The 21,330-nt window shown below is 42.1% G+C and overlaps 2 protein-coding genes across 3 annotated transcripts in view; both read left to right on the forward strand.

Moving 5' to 3' along the window:
* Positions 1–21,330, forward strand: part of OTULINL (OTU deubiquitinase with linear linkage specificity like) — an 82,474-nt gene that overhangs the window by 39,463 nt on the left and 21,681 nt on the right. The gene's annotated exons all lie outside the window — the stretch shown is intronic.
* OTULIN (OTU deubiquitinase with linear linkage specificity) lies at positions 253–13,553 on the forward strand. 2 transcript variants are annotated; one of them, XM_061449240.1, is made up of 8 exons: positions 253–406; positions 905–1,246; positions 3,778–3,851; positions 4,612–4,706; positions 6,634–6,777; positions 8,151–8,276; positions 9,301–9,570; positions 11,935–13,553. In XM_061449240.1, exons 1-8 carry the CDS (start codon positions 315–317, stop codon positions 12,127–12,129), a joined length of 1,338 nt encoding a protein of 445 aa, XP_061305224.1. In that variant the 5' UTR covers positions 253–314; the 3' UTR covers positions 12,130–13,553. The 2 variants fall into 2 exon arrangements, with proteins under 2 accessions (XP_061305224.1, XP_061305225.1); XM_061449241.1 differs by lacking the exon at positions 253–406 and adding an exon at positions 1,866–2,061 and having other exon boundaries at positions 1,139–1,246.

Consider the following 21,330-nt stretch of genomic DNA (forward strand, 5'->3'; position numbering starts at 1 on the left):
CCGCCACCGACGCGCATGAGCTGGCGGCTGAGCCCCCCCGCCCTGCGCCTCGGCATAACGACCGCTGCGCAGAGGGCAGGAAGGAACCACGGGTACGTAGAAACGTCATTTCCGGCGTGATGACGCACATGCCGAGGGAGCTCGGCGGCAGGCGACGCGGAAGCAAGAGCGAAGCTGTCGCGGCTCCGGGAAGTCTCTGCTCTCCGTCCTCCCGCGCTGTGTCGGCCATGAGCGTGCCGTGCGTGCCCGCCCGCAGCCGTCGCAACCGGGAAGGCGCGCCCTGAGCGGGGGTCTCTTCCTCAGCGAGCCCCGGCATGAACGGCGAGCGGCGGGCTGGTGGCGGCGCGCTGCCTGCCCCACACGGCCCCGGCGGGCGGTGTTGGGGCGGACGGAGGGTAGCGGAAAGGTGAGGGAGGCTTCAGCTGCCCCGCGCGGTGTGGCGGTGCGGCTAGTGATTTGCTGTGCAAGGTCCGGCTTATTCTCGAGGGAGCGAGGCGGGGAGTGAAGAGAGGAAGAAGGGCTACAACTCTTTCGAGCTTTTCTCTGTGAGACAGCTTGGTACCTAGCAGGGCTCTAGCGCGAAAAGACAGTGATGAATGGGAAGGAGAAGTTTGTGGCAGGTCGGAGGCTTTTAATAGTACCATGTTGTAGGGTTTTAAGGTGTATATGGCGGGTATTAAGAGTATCACGGCTGAGGAGACCATATCTATATAGTGGCTTGCCAGAGAGATGGGTTTGGAAATAGCCTGGGTGCTGTGTTATTTTATACATCTCGTCTGGATTTTTGTTCCCGGTTTTTGAATAATTTAAGTACTCTCTGAGTTCTCAGGATATAATATTCTGAAAGCATGTACTCTTGCTGTTTATCAGAGGTACTCTTCATATATTTCTTCATTCTTCAAAGCCAGGATAATTTTCAAGGGTGGATGACAGAACCAACCGGCCTTCCTGTGGGTGCAGAACAAACACTGAAAAGAGTGAGTGTTGCCACACAGCTGATGAAGCGTGAAAAGGAAGTGAGTGTTCCTGTTCCTTCTAATGAGCTTGATTCAACAAAAGCAGCTGCTTACCATGAAGAGCAGTCTCCATCGGAGTTGAGAAAGGGCTATGTATACAGAAATACTGAGAGACCTGAGAAGACAGAAATTATTAAATCCCTTGTGACAGATCATGATGCATTTAGAAACTGTGAACTATATCTACCTATGTCTAGTAATTGCTCAGCAGTGGAGTCATCTGAGGGAAGGTGAGGGTTTTTTTTAATGTATGTATATCAGCAGCTTTTCTGTAGAAAGGGAGGGGTATTTTCGGTTCATGAAAGTGAATTTCTTGGCAAAATTTCATGTATGTTAGAGGGTTAGTGAAATAGGTCTGAATGTAAGATCTTGAACTACGAAGGCCACCTTATTTTTATAGTTTGTTAATCTTCTTTCACCAGCTAAGGGTATTTAGGACAAATATGTAAAACTATATTTTGCCCATAGTCCTTTCCCTTCTGTCCAGCTTAGTTGTGCTTGCTGGCATCTCAAACTATTAGGTTTAGGTGTTTGGATTTTTTTTTGGTGGTGTAACGGGTTTTTTTTGTTGGTTGTTTTCCAAAAGCAAATACCAAAATACTCTTAAGTAAAACATCATGTGTAGTCTTTTTTTCCTTGGTATCTTTGTTTCAGGAGAATCTGATTTACTAGTTCAGCAGTTCAAGTGTTTGCACACAACACTATGCACTATTTATTTTTTTCTTTTGTGCATGCATGCTTTCCTTTAATTATTCTTTTCCGTCTGCTATTTTATTTTCACTCTATTGTTAAATATTAATGTAAAGATTAAAGGAAAAGGCTTAGATTTCCACGTTCTTGTTTCCACAGTTTTACCTAACTGTATGCTTTACTAGAACAATGTTAAGATGCACTTTCAACTCTGAAATGAGTGTCTGGGCAGATGGATTGTACCCTGATTTCAAAACAACTTAGTTAAATTGCAGTATTTTGTCACACTGCATGTTGATCTGTCAGTTTCTGGATCTACAGGTTCTCTTTTGTAAGCTCCCAGAAAGAAGATGAGGTAATACTGCAGAGGAACATGACACTGCTTGCTCTACACCAAGCTTCTTTCTGAAGTAAACTCACTAGTTTACTGAATTGAGCACTTTTCTCTTTGTGCCTTATAACCTAATGTATTTGAGGCTGTATCCTTAATTAAGGCTTCCCTCTGCCCTGCCGCCTCCTTTGAGATCTCTTGTAGAAGCAGGTTTGTTCATGCTCAGAGAGGGACCTTGTTGCTTTATATTTTAAGTACTTAGCTTATAGATAAGCTAGGATAGCGATTGCTGCTGTCGAATACTGAGGAGTTTGGGTTTATTTTGTAGTGTTTTTAAGGTCATTAATCATTCCTGAAATTCTTCACAAACTTTAATCAGCCTTAATCTCTGCTGAGAAATGAGATTACACATGCAGATTATGGTTTATCCAGTGGCACACTGTAACGAGGATAAGGACTTGGGATAAGTATTTCTTTGATTTTACTTCTCAGCATGTAGTACTCTTTTTATGAAATCCTGTGCTTAATATCTGCTGTATCTGTTGTTTCTCTTTTGATTAAATATTATATAGTGTTGTTATGAGTCAGATTTCAAGCAGCTACTTGAGCACCCAGGAAGCCTAGTTTGACAGGTAAAGGTTTGAAACTTGAGTAAAAACTAAACTGTAGTCTCGTATGACTGCACAGTAGATTACAGTTTCCTGATATTAACCTATATTTGTCTTCATACTTCTCAAGGGAAATGTATGCAAATGGGTTAGGAATGTTATCTTTTTTTTAAGTAAGCTGGTTTGGATGAGAAGAAATATAGAGCCATGATTTACTGGTGTAGTCTTTGAAGTTTAATGGGAGTAATTAATTAACAGCTGGCTGCATTAAAGCCTTTCTTGCACTCTTTCTAACTGCTTATCCTGTCTTAGTTATTTGGTAGAGGTGATTATATGACTTGCCACTCAGAATCATGTTTAATGGAATGTGCAGTTTATTATTTGTTTTTTAACATTCCATGAACCTTCATTTTCAACAGTAATGTTCATACCCTATCTTTGAGATCATTTTCTTGATAATGATAGGCTTTGCATAGAAACAGTGTCCTTTTAGGCCATCATTTCCTCTCTCATGATCATAACTTGACTTAAGAATCTCTGTGTATAGGCTCAGATGGAGACATTTGACTCTTCAGACAGCAAAAAAGCCCATATTATTAAAGGAGGAAGTATTTGTCTGGATTTCAGTAAGGCTGTAGGCTGCAGTTTGGATTGTGAGAATTTTTGATGTCTTTGAGTTTGTAATGTTCAAACCATCTGCAGATAGCTGGCTACTTTTCATTGTGATTTTCTGTCATGTATTGTGCTTGTTACTAGGCAGGTTGCTCAGCCTCGGTGGAGCATAGCTACAAAGCTCTGGTGATTAATGCGTTCTTAGTTGCACATGTAGGTTGTAGTATTTGTATACTCAGCTAATAGGATCTTGGCTTGTGTCTTTCGCAAATTTATCTGTAAGATTTACAGATATAAAGGGACTTTAGTATTCTGTTGCCTCATTACACCCAGAAGAAATTCAGGCAGTGATTTGTTACTAATGTAGTTGTCGTATATGAGGGAGGTGAATAGATGGAAAGTAAACTGAGTTGAAAAAAATTGGAGAAAGAAGTATTTTGATGGGGGTTGAAAATGGGGGGAAAGGCAAGTGGCTAAGATTTGTGCTGTTACATGAAGCATGTGTTGATGCTTATTGCAGTGAGGAGGACATGTATCGTGATGCAAAAGAAATAGAGAGAGAGAGAGTATTACTTTGTGCGACAAGCTCTTCAGGTATGTTCAAACTTCTTGTGTTGTTTCAAATACAGTATTATAATTCTGTATGCTAATTAGTAGCACTAATTTGTGATGATTTGACACCCCTGTTCCCAAGGATTTTTGTGCACAAATGTCTCTGTATGCACTAGAAGTTACTTATCAAGACTGAATAGATTGTGGAGTTTATTTCATGAAAGATAGGTTTTATGTAAAACTAGTTGCTCTTAGTATATTTTCCCCATGTTTCAATAATTATTTTACAAGAGGATGTAAATCTTTTGGAAAGCAGTCATATAGCCTACATTAAGAGTGTTGTGTTTGAAAATTACTGATTTATAGTCATTATAGCAGCATCTGTTGCTGGGATCCCGTGATAAACCTTAGTGCTATATGTTTTGAAATGAAAGCTGAAGGGATTCCAAGAGAAAACTGTTACTTCCTCTTTCTACCGTTGTTTCTGGCTTCTTCAGAAAGATCTATTATCTTTCTCCCTTGACAGATATTTTTCTGATTGCTAAGAAAATGAGGAGTACTTAACTAATTTCTACTCTTTGCCAATTAATATTTTGTTAAGAGAGGAACATAGGAACAAAATTATTTTTCTTGTCATTTTCAGAGCAAGCTTTTTTTTTTCTTTCCTCTCAGCTACTATTAATTACTGAGTGCTACCAGTCTCCTGTGGCACCAATGTTATTTTAAAGTGAGAGTGCATTTAGAAATTCAGTTGTTCTGTTTCGTAGTTCTCTTCCTAATGTTACTTACTCTGTTTTGACAGAATATAAACTAAGTGTTGCACCTGAAATGGACATCATGGAGTATTGCAGAAAAGAATGGAGAGGAAATACACCAGTAGCAAAAAGGATGAGAAAGGTATCAGTTTGCTTTTTGTTGAATTTTGTTGGGGCCTTTTGCTTTCATTTGTATGTTTAGTAGGTGATTTCCTATAGGAGCAACCTTTAAAACAGGCAGTGCAATTGCAATGTTTTCCAGTGTCTGGTCTTAGAAATGGCTGACAACTGGAAGATAGTTTTGTTCATATGTTCAAAATGTGTTTTTTAATAAGGCTACTTGTTGATAGCGTAGTGTTTTGACCAATACTGTTCTTCATTGCTGGTTTCAGTTGAAGTTCTAGATTTGGTTTATTACCATAAAATGGTCAATTTCGTGGGCTGTTGAAATGGCAGAGCAGATCACCAAATTATTTGGCGAAAGGCAAATAACTGCAGTTGATGAATTGCATAATTTTTAAGATGGGGAACTTTAATGAATAAGCTCAGTTTTTCTTAAATTTTTCCTGGATTTTTTTGTAGGCTTTGTGCTAGTTTTCTTAAAATAGTCTTGACCTAGAATGGTAAAAAATAAAGCATAGGGTTGGTTGGCTTTTTTGTTTTGGTTTGTTTTTTTTAACACAATTTTCATGTCTAATGGTATGCAAGTAAACCTAAAAGTACTTTCCATAAATTGAAATATCAGTGTGTCACCTTCAAGAGATTAGTAAGAGAAATACAAATACATTGCTGAAGAGACATGCTGAACTTCACAAGTTACATTTCAGTGCTAATGCTTCTGCTGAAAGTGTATGTAATGGGAAAAGCAGGGAGGGGACAAATGTGCTGATTCATGTGTCAAGATATTTCAGTGTAAACAAAAGTTTTCCCTGAGGCAGAAACAAAATACATGTGACATATATTGAGTAAGTAGAGACCCCACTTGGAGTATTGTGTGCAGTTCTTGTGTCCTCAACATAAAAAGGACATGGAACTGTTGGAACAAGTCCAGAGGATGGCCACGAGGATGATCAGGGGACTGGAGCACCTCCTGTATGAAGACAGGCTGAGGAAGTTGGGGCTGTTCAGCCTGGAGAAGAGAAGGCTGCGTGGAGACCTCATAGCAGCCTTCCAGTGTCTGAAGGGGGCCTATAGGGATGCTGGGGAGGGACTCTTCTTTATGGACTGTAGTGACAGGACAAGGGGTAACGGGTTAAAACTTAAACAGGGGAAGTTCAGATTGGATATAAGGAGGAAATTGTTTCCTGTAAGGGTGGTGAGGCCCTGGAATGGGTTGTCCAGGGAAGCTCTGAATGCTTCGTCCCTGATGGTGTTCAAGGCCAGGCTGGACAGAGCCTTGGGTGATATGGTTTAGTGTGAGGTGTCCCTGCCCATGGCAGGGGGGTTGGTACTTGATGATCTTAAGGTCCTTTCCAACCCTAACTATTCTGTGATTCTACGGTGATACTTCCCTGGGCAGCCTGTTCCAACGCCTGATCAACTATACAGTAATTTTTCCGAATATCCAATCTAAACTTCCCATGGCACAGCTTGAGGCCATTACCTCTTGGTCTAGTGCTTGTTACTGGGAGGAGATGGACCCCCACCTCACTACAACCTCCTTTCAGGTAGTTGTAGAGAGTGATAAGGTCTTTCCTGAGCCTTGTCCTCTCCAGACTAAACAAGCCCCAGTTCCCACAGCTGTTCCTCACAGGACTTGTGCTCCAGATCCTTCACCAGCTTTGTTGTCTTTTTCTGGACCCTCTCCAGCACCTCAATGTCTCTCTTGTAGTGAGGTGCCCAGAACTGGACACAGTATTTGAGTTGCAGCCTCGCTGGTGCTGAGTACAGAGGGGTGATCGCTTCACTTTCGAATTTTCAAAATGGGTAGTGGGTCAGACTATTTTTTTTTTCCCTAATAGCATTAGCATTTGGATACTAATATATCTTTTGTGATACCAGTGCAAGATGCTAAATGTTTCATTAATGCTTTTATGTTATTTGGATTTTGTGGTTTTTTTTTTTCCTAGGGATATGAAGCAGTTGCTCAGAAGTTTGCATCTATAAGGAGAGTACGAGGTGATAACTACTGTGCTTTCAGAGCAACTCTTTTCCAGGCACTAAGTCAAGCAACCCAGTTACCAAGCTGGCTGCAGAGTGAGGATTTTACTATGGTACGTGTCAAGCTCTGATCTCTGACAGTAAAGGAATGTTGGTTCTAACCTGTTTGATAATTTTGTGATCTCATTTTTCTGTTATGCTGTATATGCTCACTTCATAATATCCCCTAAATTGCAAAGTGGTAATGTTGAATTTTACTTGTTTACAGTGATTTTTCCAACTTGAAATTGAGTCCAGGTCCTGTTTATAATGTATAAATGTAACTAGTGCTGACTGTAATGTAACTTGTTTGTCTTCATCTTGCCTTCTTGTTCTTTTTACTGCATGTAATATGGCAGTAAGATATTTTCCACAATGCAGCTGGCAATAACAAAAGTACAGACAACTTATTCTGAGCACATTTGAAAAAACAACAAGTTTTCAAATTTACTGCATGTGTTCTTGGGTGCCATGTATGGTTTCTCTAGGAAGTAGATTAACAAATTGGATGTTGTAGGCTTTCCAGAATCTGTGTATTACCTGTTTCTTAAATGTTACTTAAAATAAGTGGAGGAACAGCTCCAACCTGATATGAGGAACAGATCCTATGGAGCATTGATGGATAAGCAAAGTGAGGTGCCTTCCTAAAAGCAGAAGAATGTTCCAGAAATTGTCTTGTGGCAACAAAGTCTATTTGATGATATTGGTGAACATGGAAACATATAAGAAGCTTCCTATACAAAAGTGGCCCCTTTCAGGGGAGTAAGGTTCCAGTTATCCAGGCTGCTGCTGGAAGTGTAAATGATGAATGTGTGATGCAGACTCTGTGTAGGCTCGCAGTCCAGGGTTAATAAATAAGGATAAACTGGGCATGCAGCTGCCAGGATGTCCTTCAAGAGAAGTGTAAAAACTTTTAATTGAGCAGGTGTAGCATGTGAGCATAAAAGAGGCAGTTCAAAGGCTAAAGTATGATCTGTCAATCAACTAATGCCCAGGTTGTTTTCTTCTTTATAATAAAACCTGTCCCATAGTGTTTTGATTATGTTCCCTGAAAAGAAAACACAGTTTGTGTGTTCTGGGCAAAGCAGTTTACACTCCATTGAGAGTCCTGGATTATCTGGTGGATATCATCACATCTTTAACCTTCTCTTCTCTTGGTTTAGGGACACTTTCAAACATGGTCAGTGTCATCTGCTGCTGGAGTTTTGTTTTAATTAAAAATAAAGTAATAGACCACTATTTGGCTGTTATCCAGAAAGTGTTAAGTAGAGCCAGCTGTGTTTAAATTATGGCCATCTTACTGTGACATCTCTTTAGAAGAACAGATGGTTTAGGGATCTTTTTAAGGTGCAAAATGTTTAAAAAAAAAATAAAATCAATAAAAAGGTGCAAATTGGTGGCTTTTCCTTTCAAGACTTATGCTGCCTTCTCTTCTCTTGACTTCCAGCTTCCTGAAAATCTGCTGAGCAGGTATGACTGGATCAAGCAATGGCAGCTAAAACAGAAACTGAGCAGGAGGATGGGAGAAATAAGTGATGAAATTAAAGACTATTTAATACTCCTAAGGAAAAAGGTTGGGATTTTTTTTGTTTATTCTTGGTCACTTGTAAATAAGAAAAATTACCAAGTTTTTTGAATGTGGTGAATTTAGCGTAATAGAGCTTTCACTAGTGAAAGTCACTTCATGTATACTGCAAAAAAAAAGGTATTTTATCATTTCCTCAAGGAAAAAATATGTAGATCTGTGTGAGTTTTCTGGTCTTTCACTGCTTGCATTAGGCTGCTGCTGGAATTAATCTGTAAGCAGCTGTGCATAAAGCTTTTAGTTAGACAGGTTTCAGTGAAGACATAAATATAATAGAGTTAACATTTTGCTGTGGTTTCTTGTATTTATTTGAAGGAACAACGTATACTATGGGTAATGCTGTTCCTGCCTTGAACAGACAATGTGAAGAAAAACAACAGAATAATGTTGAAGTAGTTTCAAAGGAGTAGGTTTTGTTCCATGTTCATGTGTTTTTGTTCAAGGGTAATGGAAAATGATTGTGCCCTTTCAGTGTTCATATTATATTACCTAGCCCTATCTTTCAACCCCTTTAAACTCTGGAACCTATGTAAAAACTCTTCAGTTGTTCCTATCTTAATATGTATGCGTATTCTCTTTTGTGAAAGGCTTTTAAGAATATTGTAAAGGCAGTTTGAGGGCTGCTATGAAATACTGCTTTCTGAGTAAATGGAATGTAAAGAACATGATGGATGTAGGATTTATGATACAGGAAGTAAAAAAGGTTATTACCTTATTGATTATTGTCCCATGACAATATTGGATTTTCTGCCTTGCACCAATTTCCAGCATCCTGTTCTTTTGCTTTGCTTAGGCTGATTTTGCTTGAATTAATCTTTATCTCAACTTGACCATGAAAGGACTACAACTGTGGCGGTATTCTTGGTGGTATTTAAAATCGCACAAAGCCTTTCATAAGTTAAATTCAGAGTGCCTGCGCTGAACATCTGACAATTCACAAGCAGCTTTTTGCAGCTCTTGCACAGTGATTGCTGTTGGTAGATGTTGTGTGTTATTTCTTTTTTTTTTATAGTGGAAGAATATAAGTGAAATCAAGGGTCCTATTGAGAAACAAGAAGCTTGTGATAAATTGTTTAAAAATGAAGAGGAGGAATACAGTCTTTATGAAGCACTGAAATTTTTGATGCTCAACACTGCCATTGAATTATACAATGATGATAAAAATGGAAGGAGAGTTCCTGTCTTCTCATGGTTACTGTTTGCACGGGATACATCTAGCAACCCTTGTCAGTTAATGCATAATCACTTGAATCATATCGGTCACAGTGGAGGCCTCGAACAAGTAAGGAAAAATTGCTCTTACGCTATTATTTTCCTGCTTTGGAGATTTTAGTTCCAAGTAGTTTAATGAATCACAAAACTTTTGTTGGTCTGGCAAAACCTTATAGTGTACTGTCTGGTCTTTTGTTGGAAAAACAAAGTAGAACCACTAGTTTGTAGTAACAGTATGTAAAGGCCTTCCTCTTAAACACTGATTTTTGTCTCACAGCTGACAGGTAGCATCCTTTGGACGTACAATATTCTATTAATAGTATCGTAGTCTCAATCATTAGCTTTTTAAAAAATATTATGATAAAAGCTAATACTCAAATTACGAAGAGAAGGTGGTGTGTAGTACATGAACTTGGTGAATTCTGATAAATTAATCACAGTTACTGCCTTATACATTGCAGAAATGATATGCATGTTACAAAAAAAGCCCAAAACCAAAATGTTGTGGTTAATGAGCTGAATTGCCAGAAAGATTTTAGAAACATCTGTTTTAAAAAATCCCATTGAGGATGTTACAAGTGTGGTACTGAAGTTAAATTCACTACTTAATTGCAGACACTGAAAACGTGGAAGTACTATGTTTTGTTTCTGTTTATTGGCTTAAAAATCTGATGACTGTAGTATAGATGACACAGGTTGCTGTTACTGTTAAATAACAGTATGCATGGACCACTCTGTGGATAAAGAACTGGCTGGATGGCTGCACACAAAGAGTTGTAGTCAATGGCTCAATGTCCGGCTGGAGACCAGTAACGAGTGGTGTCCCTCAGGGATCGGTGTTGGGACCGGTTTTGTTTAACATCTTTGTCGCTGACAGGGACAGTGGGATTGAGTGCACCCTCAGCAAGTTTGCCGATGGCACCAAGCTGTGTGGTTCGGTTGATACCCTGGAGGGAAGGAATGCCATCCAGAGGGACCTTGACACACTTGAGAGGTGGGCTGATGCCAACCTTGTGAAGTTTAACCATGCCAAGTGCAAGGTCCTACACCTGGGTTGGAGCAATCCCAGGCACAGCTACAGGTTGAGCTGAGAAGAGATTCACAGTAGCCCTGCAGAGAAGGACTTGGGGGTGTTGGTCGATGAGAAAATGAACATGAGCAGGCAGTGTGCGCTTGCAGCCCAGAAGGCCAACCGTATCCTGGCCCACATCAAAAGGAGCGTGACCAGCAGGTTGAAGGAGGTGATCCTGCCCCTTTACTCTGCTCTTCGGAGACCTCACTTGGAGTATTGTGTGCAGTTCTGGTGTCCTCAACATAAAAAGGACATGGAGCTGTTGGAAGAAGTCCAGAGGAGGGCCACGAGGATGATCAGGGGACTGGAGCACCTCCCGTATGAAGACAAGCTGAGAAAGTTGGGGCTGTTCAGCCTGGAGAAGAGAAGGCTGAGTGGAGACCTCATAGCAGCCTTCCAGTATCTGAAGGGGGGCTGTAGGGATGCTGGGGAGGGACTCTTCATTAGGGACTGTAGTGATGTTACATGGGGTAATGGGTTAAAACTTACACAGGGGAAATTTAGACTGGATATAAGGAGGAAATTCTTTCCTGTGAGGGAGGTGAGGCTGGAATGGGTTGCCCAGGGAGGTTGTGAATGCTCCATCCCTGGCAATATTCAAGACCAGGTTCGACGAGGCCTTGGGTGATATGGTTTAGTGTGAGGTGTCCCTGCCCATGGCAGTGGGGTTGGGACTAGATGATCCTAAGGTCCTTTCAAACCCTAACTATTCTATGATTATATGATAAGTAACCAATTCTTGATTGACTTTTTTTGCTGCCACGTTTAGTCAATAAGTAATGTTGTCTGTGTGTTTGTGCTGACTAGATTTATTTATTTCAGTGCTACTCTTTTTAAGTTGTTATTTGTAATGGGATACACTTGCCATTGTAGCAGACAAGATAGACTGTTTTCCAGCTGCTCATTCTGAATTCCTTCTAATATCAACCGGCTTTATAAGGACTTTCCATCTGCTTTTTATTTGGCTAGAGGATTCAAAGTAGCCTATAAGAGGCAAAGGATCATTGCCTGAAACTTGTTCTTGTCTGGTTTAGTGAATTAACAGGATGAATAGTGATATGAGAGAATGTCTTTCCGCCTGTTTGTGGCAGGGCAGTAGGGAGCGGGATTCTCTGTGTAAAGTAGCTTTTCTTTAGGACTAATATCCTACTATGCCATTGGGTCTGAAGAGCTTCACATTAAAGCTATGGTGTCTTACAGATATATGATCAAGATACTGAACTAGAGCTACACTCTTCATTTTTTTTTTTTTCCTTTGAAAAAGTAGATCTGATAGGTATTAGTTTACTATTTCTATGAGAAAAATCTTGTAAAGGATATGTGCAATTTTACTCATTGTATTTCTGCTTTTTTCCAATGTAGGTGGAAATGTTTCTCCTTGCTTATGCTCTGCAGTATACCATCCAAGTGTATCGGCTGTATAAATATAGTACTGATGAATTCATCACACTTTATCCCAATGACCCAGAGGAGGACTGGCCTGTGGTAACTCTCATAACTGAAGATGATAGACATTATAATATTCCGGTCAGAATGTGCCAAGAGACTATGCTATAAACACATGATTTTTGGCAGATGCTGCTTGCTGAGTTTTCCAGTCCCATTTTGAAATGGGATGACAATGAAATCTATGTTATTAAATCCACAGCAACTTTAAATCCATGTTTTGAAAGTTGACGTCTAAAAGAAAATATCTAATAGATACTAGCTTAGAGTAAAAATTTTGCAGGTATGGCTTTTGTTGCCCATAAAAATAGGAAATTCTGAAATCCTTTTTTTGAAGGGCTTACTCTGAATAGGAATGCAATCACTATAGATTACCTTGATTTAAAAAGCTAGGTGAGGCTCTTATCGTCAGGCATAAGCTGACTGCCTGTTCCCTACCTAATGAGATAATGATGAATTGAAATTTCTGGAAAAGAAAGCTGTCAGTGTCCCGATTGTTATCTGTAATGCTGCTTAGAAGCAATCTGTACAAATCTTGGGTCATGGGAAGCAATGTAATTCTTTTGCAGTTGGAATTTAATGCCTGCCGTAGTTTATGCTATAAGAGAGATGTTACTGAAAGTTTCCTTATGCTTTGGGGTTTTTCATGCCATGGGTATCTCTTACTTAGAAGCCTGTTGTCTGGTACACTGAAAATTCAGAGCTCTTCCCTTTCAACCCATTGAGAGGATCATGGCAAACAGAGGTGATGATAAAGGAGTATGAAGGTTGGTTGTTAGCAAGTCACAAATTCAAACCCTACACAGAATTCCCTCTTCAGGTACGATAACTCATAGGAGATAAGCAAGTGCCTGCTAACTTCCATGTCTCTTCATATTACTGTTCTTGTAATGTTAGTCCTCACTGGTAGCTGCTGTGGAGGACATTAGAATCCTTGTTTGTCTGGAGAGTGCAGTAGAAGGAACTCAACATCTGGTGCAGCTTCTCCACTCGTGGGAGGAGTATGTAGGAGGTTCTGTTTCTGCTTAGAATTGTTATGTTCTGAAATGAATAGTGAATATATCAGATGCTGGGAGTGCCAACATACCTAAAAACCACAACAAAAACTGTCACCTTTTAGCTTAAAGTGTAAATACACTCTGCAGGTGATTCCTGCAACAAGAGAGTGGAAGTTGATTTGTATGAAAGGCTGCTCTTAAAAGGCTTTATTTAAAAGGGATAAGATTATAAAAACTACTTATCATTTATGTATTTTGAAGGAAATGACATGCAAACTTCCTGGCATGCAAACCTTCAAATTCTCCCATTTTGTTTTACTTAAAATTAATTTGTTAACTTTTATTGTGAAAGGTAGTTACACAATGGAAATGTGTATTCATTATGTTCTAAAATGTGTTTTAGACTTGCCTTACTGTGAGGTCTGTCATGTGTTTGGTGTTATATTTACCATATTGTCTTTGCCTTTCAAAACAATTAGCTTGATCTGTAACTGAAAATTCCTGGGAGCTACAAGGGAATAAAAATAAACCAGCTTATGTGGCAGTGTTTTGTTTCTTGGTTTATGGCTGGTTTTCTCTCTAGCTTTGTATTTTTTAGTTTTTAACTTTGAAATTGTTGTGCAAGTCAGTTATTTCTTAAAAGCTGCAAAACATAGTAACCTATGTAAAACAATAAGTTACTGTTCAGGGGTTCTTCCAAGGCTGGGAGGAGGGCAACAAAGTTGTGTGGTAATGTGTAGAAATGGTTGGCTGAGGGGTAGAGTGGTATGCTGAGCTGGTGACGCAGTAGGCATAGTAGCAGAGCTTAGACAGGAGTGTTGGTTCAGAACTGTAACTTCCTTCAGACAGCTGAGTCGAAGCTTGACCAAACCTTGGCCAAATTTACTTCTGTGTGGCTGTGGCAACTCCATTGTCACAAACTCGTCAAGGAGGATGAAGAGCAAGGTGGAAACTTGTATCTTGCCAGAACAGCAGATATGGTCATATATCCTGTTTTAGGTTTGAGAGGGAGCTCTTGCACTGTACGTCGAGTATAGGGCTCAATTCTTGTTTTCCTAGTAGCTAATAGCAGTTGTTGCACAGCCCCTGCATCTTCTCTTCTGGATGTACTTGCCATTTGTACAATCAAGTCAGGATGTACCTAGCAGACAGGATAGCCTCTATTCCTGACTTCTATTTAAGTTGATGGAAAGGCAAAAAAGCACCCTGAGATGTACTCACCAGCTGCTGCCTCCAGGGGATTGTTTGCACAATTTGCCCCTTTTTGGAACTGTGTCGTTTGGAGTTCTTCACCAGGTCTGTGATGGGATCGATTTCATTTGGGCTCTCGTTGCAGCCAGCAGCTGCAAGAGGCTGTGGTAGGTAGGCAGCCTCTGTGCGCACTCATCAGGGTCAAGCTTTCAGTCTGATGAAAACCCAGCAATTTTTTTTGATCGCCGAAACCTCAACCCCCTCATTTGAGGGATATTACATTATTATGCAGGCTGAATGTGGTAGGTCTGTCCGTGTGTCTCCCTGCGCTTGCCTCACTAAAATGAGGTAGTTCTGCAAGTGTTGGTAGCTCGCATGGGCACTGCCCGTGTTAGACCTGTGTGCACCTGGCCATCTTTAATTGGGGGGCGAGAAAAGGTAGAAAAAATGGAGAGAGAGAAAAGGGAGAAGGGGGTGGAGGAAAACAAAGGCACCCTTCTCGGGGAGCGGTGCCGCGTTTCCCCGCGCGCCCCGCACAGCTCCGTTCCACCGGCAGCCCGCCCCGGGCGCGGGCCGGCAGGTGTCGCTGCAGGCGAAGGGAGGGCGCAGCCGCTGCCTGGCTGCGCAGTCGGGCAGGGCAGGGCACGGCACGGCGCGCCGGGGCAGCGGAGCCCCGCACCTCACCGCCGTGTGGTGGCGATGGTGAGGCAGGCTGCAAATGGAGGTGTAGCTGAGGCGTGTGGGTTAAGCCAGCAGTGCTTCTGGAACCGCCTACTGCCTGACAAACGCGAGGCCGTGGTGTGCCAAGGGTAGCGTGTGCGCTGAGAGACAGCGGGGTTGGGCCCTCAGGTTGTCCAAGAGCAAACAGAGTAACTTAAAATCATGGAATTATAGACTGGTTTGGGTTGGGAGGGACCTTAAAGCTCACCCAGTTCCAGCACCCTCCACTAGACCAGGTTGCTCAAAGCCTCATCTGACCTGGCTTTGAACACTGCCGGGGATGTGACAGCCACACCTTCTCTGGGCAACCTGTGCCAGTGCCTCACCACCCTCACAGTAAAGAACTTCTTCCTAATATCTAATATAAATCTCCCATCTGTCAGTTTAAAGCCAATCCCCCTTTTCCTGCTACTAACTGTCCTTGTAAAAGGTCCCTCTCCAGATTTCTTGTAGGCCCCCTTTAGGTACTGGAAGCTGCATTAAGATCTCCCCTGAGCCCTCTCCAGGCTGAACAAGCCCAGCTTTCTCAGCCTGTCTCTATAGCAGTGGTGCTCCAGCCCTCTGATCATCTTCATGGCCCCCCTCTGGACTCGCAGCATGAATGCACTTGCATTTTGGAGGATTGCGTTCCTTTTTGCAGCATGCCGGCAAGCAGGAGTTAACAGCAGTTTCTGTTCTCTCACCTGAATGCGTCTTTTGAGTTTACATTGTTGAGAAAGGGAGAAGAATCAGTAATAAAATTTCTCCTCTGGGGTCATCATTTATCCACTTGGTTAATAGGGTTGAAACGGAAGAGGGAAGGAGACTTTTACAAGTAAAACAGTAAGAAGGAAGACCCCCAAACTTGTGGGAGTTGGCAGTTTATTTCCCTTGTATTAAATAGCACAGTGGCAGCCTGTGATGTCTCCTGCTGTCTGCCTCAGACTCTCATCTGCTATTCAGGCCCCCTAAGGTCATGCCCAGAAAACACCCAGCTGTGGTGTCACCAGCCTCCTGCCCCTCCTGCAGGTATTACCGCAGGGGGCTGACATACAGTGCTTATGTACTAGCTTTTAGTATCTAATATTAATGTTACTTTTAGACTATGGAGTGGTTCCATAGTGTTCATTTACTGATGAGCCCTCTGTAGAGCTCTCTTCTTTCAGATGTGCTGGGTTCTGTCCTGCCAAACCATGCTACAAACAAAAACCCTCTTTTAAATAAACAAAATGATTGTTTTAAAGGTTCTAGGTGATTGGGAAAAAAATATTTAAGAAGTTAATTTGGAGGAATGCTAAGGGCTGTTTAAAGTAAATCTGTGATGGCTTCCACAATCACCTAGTTTGTAAGACATCCAGATGAAAGGTCCAGGTGTTACTACATCACTTCATCCCCCCATCCCATGAATGCTTCATTCCGGTGTGTCGGCCTTCCCGGTTAGAAGATGGAAAACAGCAACATGGAAAAATCAAACAAAGTGATGGTGTGAAATTTCCTTTGAAGTACTAGTATAAAATGTGTGAGAGCTGTGGCTGTGACAGTGGTCCTGTTGCACTACAGAGGCTACCTTGTCATTGTGGGGCTTGCCACTGACACACCTGGCTCTTCAAAGAAATGTTGCACTGAATGATGTGTGAATTAACTACCAGCTTGTGGTAGGTAGGCTTGTCATGAGCAATCTATTTTGGCTGTAGATTTTGGAAGTGCTGGCTCCAGATGCTCCTCTGCTCATGAGACACAGGAAGATGTGCACCTTTCAAGTCACCTAGACAAAGGAGACTTGCTTTTCAGAGCTACAGAACAGCCTGTGTAGAGCATTAATTACTGCTTGACTTACCTCTGGGTAGTATCTTCCTCCACAACCACTCACAGACATTGGTTTTCCTCCCAGTGGGTCTCTGTGCCATGTCTCAGGGACTGGGAGAGTGTTCACGGTTGTCTGACACCTCGCTTAGAAGTGCCATTACAGACAAGCCCTGCCAAAGGATGACGGCAGTGCTTCTGCTCTCTTTGAGCCATACCTTTGTTAGTTGCAGGATTTTTTCACCTGTCTTTGGTAAAGGAGCAGTTTTCTCTTCCTTGGAACAGAGCAGATAGGTCTCTAGCGGCGGTCATATTGTCCCGCACCTTTTTCCCCCCTTCTATCATTGATTATTAGGTGCAAAAGCAAATGCTGTGCAGTACTGCCTGTGAGTGGGATGTCTCTGTCTGTGGTTGAGCACTCTTTTGTCTGAGGTCTGTGTGTGCCCTTTGGGGAAATAAACTGGTTTATATTTCAGTATACCTAATTGAAGGAAGAGCTAATTGTCCTCTTTACTGATGGAGGAATAGTCAGAGGAGGGTTTGCTGATGGGAGGGAGGGAAAAAGGGAGGAAGGAAAAGAGACTTTCAAGACTGCAAGTAAAGAATGTGAACTAATAATGTGATTTGCCATCATAGTGCATGTCTTGCATTTAACTGCTTGCAGTCTGACCCTTTCTGTTTAGGGAGAGAGAAACAAAGCCTTTGTGGTCCCTGAAAGAGAAGGCTTAGTTTGAGAAAGTCAGACTCTCCTCATGTGACTCTGTTTACACTTTGTGGCCGTTCTCAGTCTCCTCAAAATGAAGCACCATGGCAGTAATCCTCATGCCTGTTTTCAGACAGGCCCTGGCCTTCCAACCTGTTGGCCCATTTGCCCTCATGGCAGGCACCCAAGACCAGCAGTCACAGAGGCAGATCTTTTCCTGAGCCCTCTCTGACACCCCCCTGTTCTTTTTCCCTGTTTTCCACAGCGTGGCCTCCGGCCAGGCCAGCACCCTGGGCAGAGAGAGCCAGACAAGGTCAGGCCATGCTCTGCGCAAGCGGCCATGGGGAGGCAGCGGTGGGTGCCACCAGCCAACGAGCGTGCGCCTGCGAGCAGCTAAAGGAGTCACTGTTTGCTGACACCCTAATTATATTCTCGGCCTTCTCGGCATTCCTTGTCTCTGGCAGGAATGTGATGAGACATGAACAGATATTTTCTCCAGCTGTGGCTGGAGAACGCTTACGGGGAGCTGGACATGGCAAGAGCCACAGCTGGTTCAGGGGTCTCTGAAGGCCCTGTCCAAGTGGAGAGCCCCACAGAGGGCCAGGAGAAACAGATCTGCTGTTCTCAGCCCCATCACAGGGTACACCTTGTGGAGGCCAGGGGACTACCAGCCCTGCGCTGCATGGGGCATGTGGCCACAGCCGGCAGGGGAATGAGAGGGTACACAGGGAGCCCCAAGGAGAGGAAACAAGGTGAGGTGGGCAGGATTTAAAGGGCTCACAAGGTACATGGGACCTTAGGGCAGGCCAAGCTTTAGGGGTACATGATGCTGGAGATTGCAGGCTACTTAAAAATACAAATTAGTCTGTGAGACAGTCATTCTATGGGCTGGAGAAGCTGTACTTCTCTCTGAGACCATCATCTGGATATCTGCTGTGGTCCAGAGTGAGCAAAGGTGAGGCAGCAGAGTCTGGGGGATGTCAGTCACAGGTATGAGCAAAGCACTACCATCACACCTCTCCAGGTCCTTTTTAAAAGCAGTGGCTGCTCAAGTGTTTCAGGAGAGATGTTTAAGGCTGTGTTCCCATATTCAGCCTTCTTGCTGAGTCTGGGTGGCTCATATTCAGTCATGCGTGAGTACCCAGGGGATGTTCAAAATCAAACACTGAACATTTTTTGGTTAAGGAATGTTTTCACAGCTTCGTAAGAACAGCTTTGGTGGCTTGCCAGATGGATGGATGAAGCATCTTCTCATGACATTTGAGTTTGCCCTTGCCTGATGAAAATAACAATATCCTTTTAAATACGAAGTGTCTATTTCACAGGAATGCTAAAACTTTTAGAGTTGGTGTGGAAAAAGTATTCTGACCATGGTATTCTCATATCAGCAACACTTGGAGGCATTGTAGAAATAGTGCGCTTGTCTTGCATCATTTTATGGATACCCTTGGATTTCATTAACTTCAAGTTATGACAGTTGGCAGCATCATGCTCATAATTCAAAACCAATTTGCCTGTTGGATTGATTTCTCACCAGGAGGTATACTTTGCTTTTCCCAAATGAGGACTTTAGATCACATCAGATTATCAGAATTAATAACAGAAACAATCAGAATCGTTAATCATATGCAAATTGTTAGAACTTTACTTAAAGTAATTAGAGTATGAAAGCTATTGGACAATATTGGAGCACAGATCCCCACCAAAGAAAGCATAGATCGTTCTTTTTAACAATGCAAAAACATACATCCCTGTAAATACATAAACAGCACTCAATTTTAATGCAACATGTACTTTTATACTTTTGACCTTAGCAGTAATTTTAAAAATGTACAAAGTTTTAACCTTCATTGTTTTTTTTTAGTTTAAAGAAAAACCCATGTTTAAAGCAAAGCAAAATGGCCATTAAAAAACAAACCAGTAGCTTTAGCATGTGTACAAATTACAGAAAGCAACATTTATTTTGACAGAAATCAACTGGAATTCTACAAGTACGACAGAAAATGATGCATGAGGTAACATTTCATTTAAAATCTAGGATCCCTGTACTGTAGTCCCGAATACTGCTCTGGCCTGACACCTACAGTCCTTGCAAAATTGACTTGTTTAAGTAGTTGAGGATAGCTATTAGGCACACTGCTTTGCATAAGGATAGCTTTATCCTGAAAGAAAAAATCTGAATCTGACACTGAAAGATATTCTGAAAGAAATGAAAACCAAATGATACCTCTCAGGTGAAATATGCATTTGCCTAGTTTTCAGATTTGCCTTCAAATTACAGAAATTAATTGGAAAAAAGTGGGCCTTTTTTCTCTCCAGAAAGGTACTTAGAGAATTTAATCCCAATGCAACTGCAGCATGCCTTAAAGTGTAGCCAGCTACTGCTCTTGCTTCTTTCAGTGTTGTAAGCCTGCTGAGAACAGGACAAGATATTGTCCTGCAGAATATGCCATGGTCGGAGGACCAGATCAGGAAAAGACAAGCCCCCCCCTCAGTGTCTCTTCCACTCATTTCCCAAGCAAGAGTCATCAGACTTTGGGCTGCCCTTTGTTAGGATGCTGCATCCAGACACTAGTCCCTGCTCTCAATTTTAAAAGTATTTTCATGAAACTAAAACCAAGTCAATTTTAGAGAACCCAAAGGCACAATTAGAACATGCAAATATGAATTCAGTATTTTTAGGCATTACTGTGGTGCTGTTCCCTGTAGTATCCAAACATCTCACTAGCATTAGAAAATTCTATTCTTTTAGCACCTCTTGCTAAAAGAACAGAATTCACTAATATACCTTGTAGTATAACTCTACAAATGGTGCTATCTGACCTCACATGATGTGGTCAAAGCTACCTTGAACCTTGGTTCAGAAACTGCATCTCCTTTGAGATGACTGAGACTTTCTGGAAGTTGCCTCTATACAGTTTAGTTCTCCTCCATGATGATTTCCTCCTGTGAAGACAAACAATCCAAATAGTCCTCATTTTCTACTCTGCCCTTCAGCTTTTGCTCAACCTTTGTAGTTTCTAGAGTGACCTTGTGGCTGGGCCTGCTTAAGTATGCAGAGGTGGAAAGAGCAGGGTATATGAAGCTTGCTTCTCCATTGCAAAAGGCATGACTAAGTTTGCTGTCTTTTGTGCTCCTAGCACTATAAAGTTCATCTTTGCCTAGTAACCACTATCTAGTAACACTGCCCAATAACCTTTAAAGACCAGTGAACCTTTCAGTAAAGATGATCGATATAGGGCTTACAGTTCTCTCTAACCACCGGTATGGTCCTAGCAGGGTAATGCAGTGTGGGAGAATTGCAAAAGACACTTCAACTCCTTCATTTGTTCCTCTCTTTCTCTCTCTACATATACATACTCACTGCTCCACACTCACTTTCTCACATGTGGTCCTCCTCAGGAACTCCCAAAAACTTTCTGTCCAATACAGATGAAGCAAGGCTTTCCCAAAGCTTGGGAACACTGTGAGGCTGTGCTGCCCAAGCATCATTAAACACATTTCAGCCATTCCACTATGCAGAGTTGAGTCCTTGGTCTCCAATTGGATTTCTGTGGCCTGTAGTAGCAACATGCTCTGCCAGCATTGCAGAACAAATAACACAAGCAGCACAGAGGGCTCCAAACACTGCCTGTAATCCCAACTTCAAATCCACCAGCAATGAGCAACATCTATTTCTCCTCCTCCCAACAGCCAGCTCTGAGAAGGATCACTGCCACCAGCTCACGCCCAGGGGAGGAATGACAAGCCATCACACCACATATTTCTAAAGGAGCTCTGTGCTTTCTGCCTCAAGCCACTCTCCCTTTCAGCAGATGAGCTCTGGGGTTGTCCAGCCATGCCTGTCTCTTAACCACAAACCCTTCACAGGTTCCTGGCTTTGAGAAACAAAGGTGGAGGCAGCAACACTGAAAGCTT

This window comes from Pezoporus flaviventris, unplaced genomic scaffold, assembly GCF_033815535.1.
Source record: "Pezoporus flaviventris isolate CSIRO_AGI_PZ_B2104156 unplaced genomic scaffold, CSIRO_AGI_Pfla_v1 ptg000007l, whole genome shotgun sequence".
Taxonomy (NCBI): Eukaryota; Metazoa; Chordata; class Aves; order Psittaciformes; family Psittacidae; genus Pezoporus; species Pezoporus flaviventris.

What these genes read in the sequence shown, in the direction of transcription:
- OTULIN (XM_061449240.1), top strand. Translation starts at nt 315, where the DNA reads ATGAACGGCGAGCGGCGGGCTGGTGGCGGCGCGCTGCCTGCCCCACAC. An exon ending in GGACGGAGGGTAGCGGAAAG is followed by an intron (nt 407 to 904) that starts GTGAGGGAGGCT and finishes CATTCTTCAAAG; the next exon opens with CCAGGATAATTTTCAAGGGT. An exon ending in AGAGTGAGGATTTTACTATG is followed by an intron (nt 6,778 to 8,150) that starts GTACGTGTCAAG and finishes CTTGACTTCCAG; the next exon opens with CTTCCTGAAAATCTGCTGAG.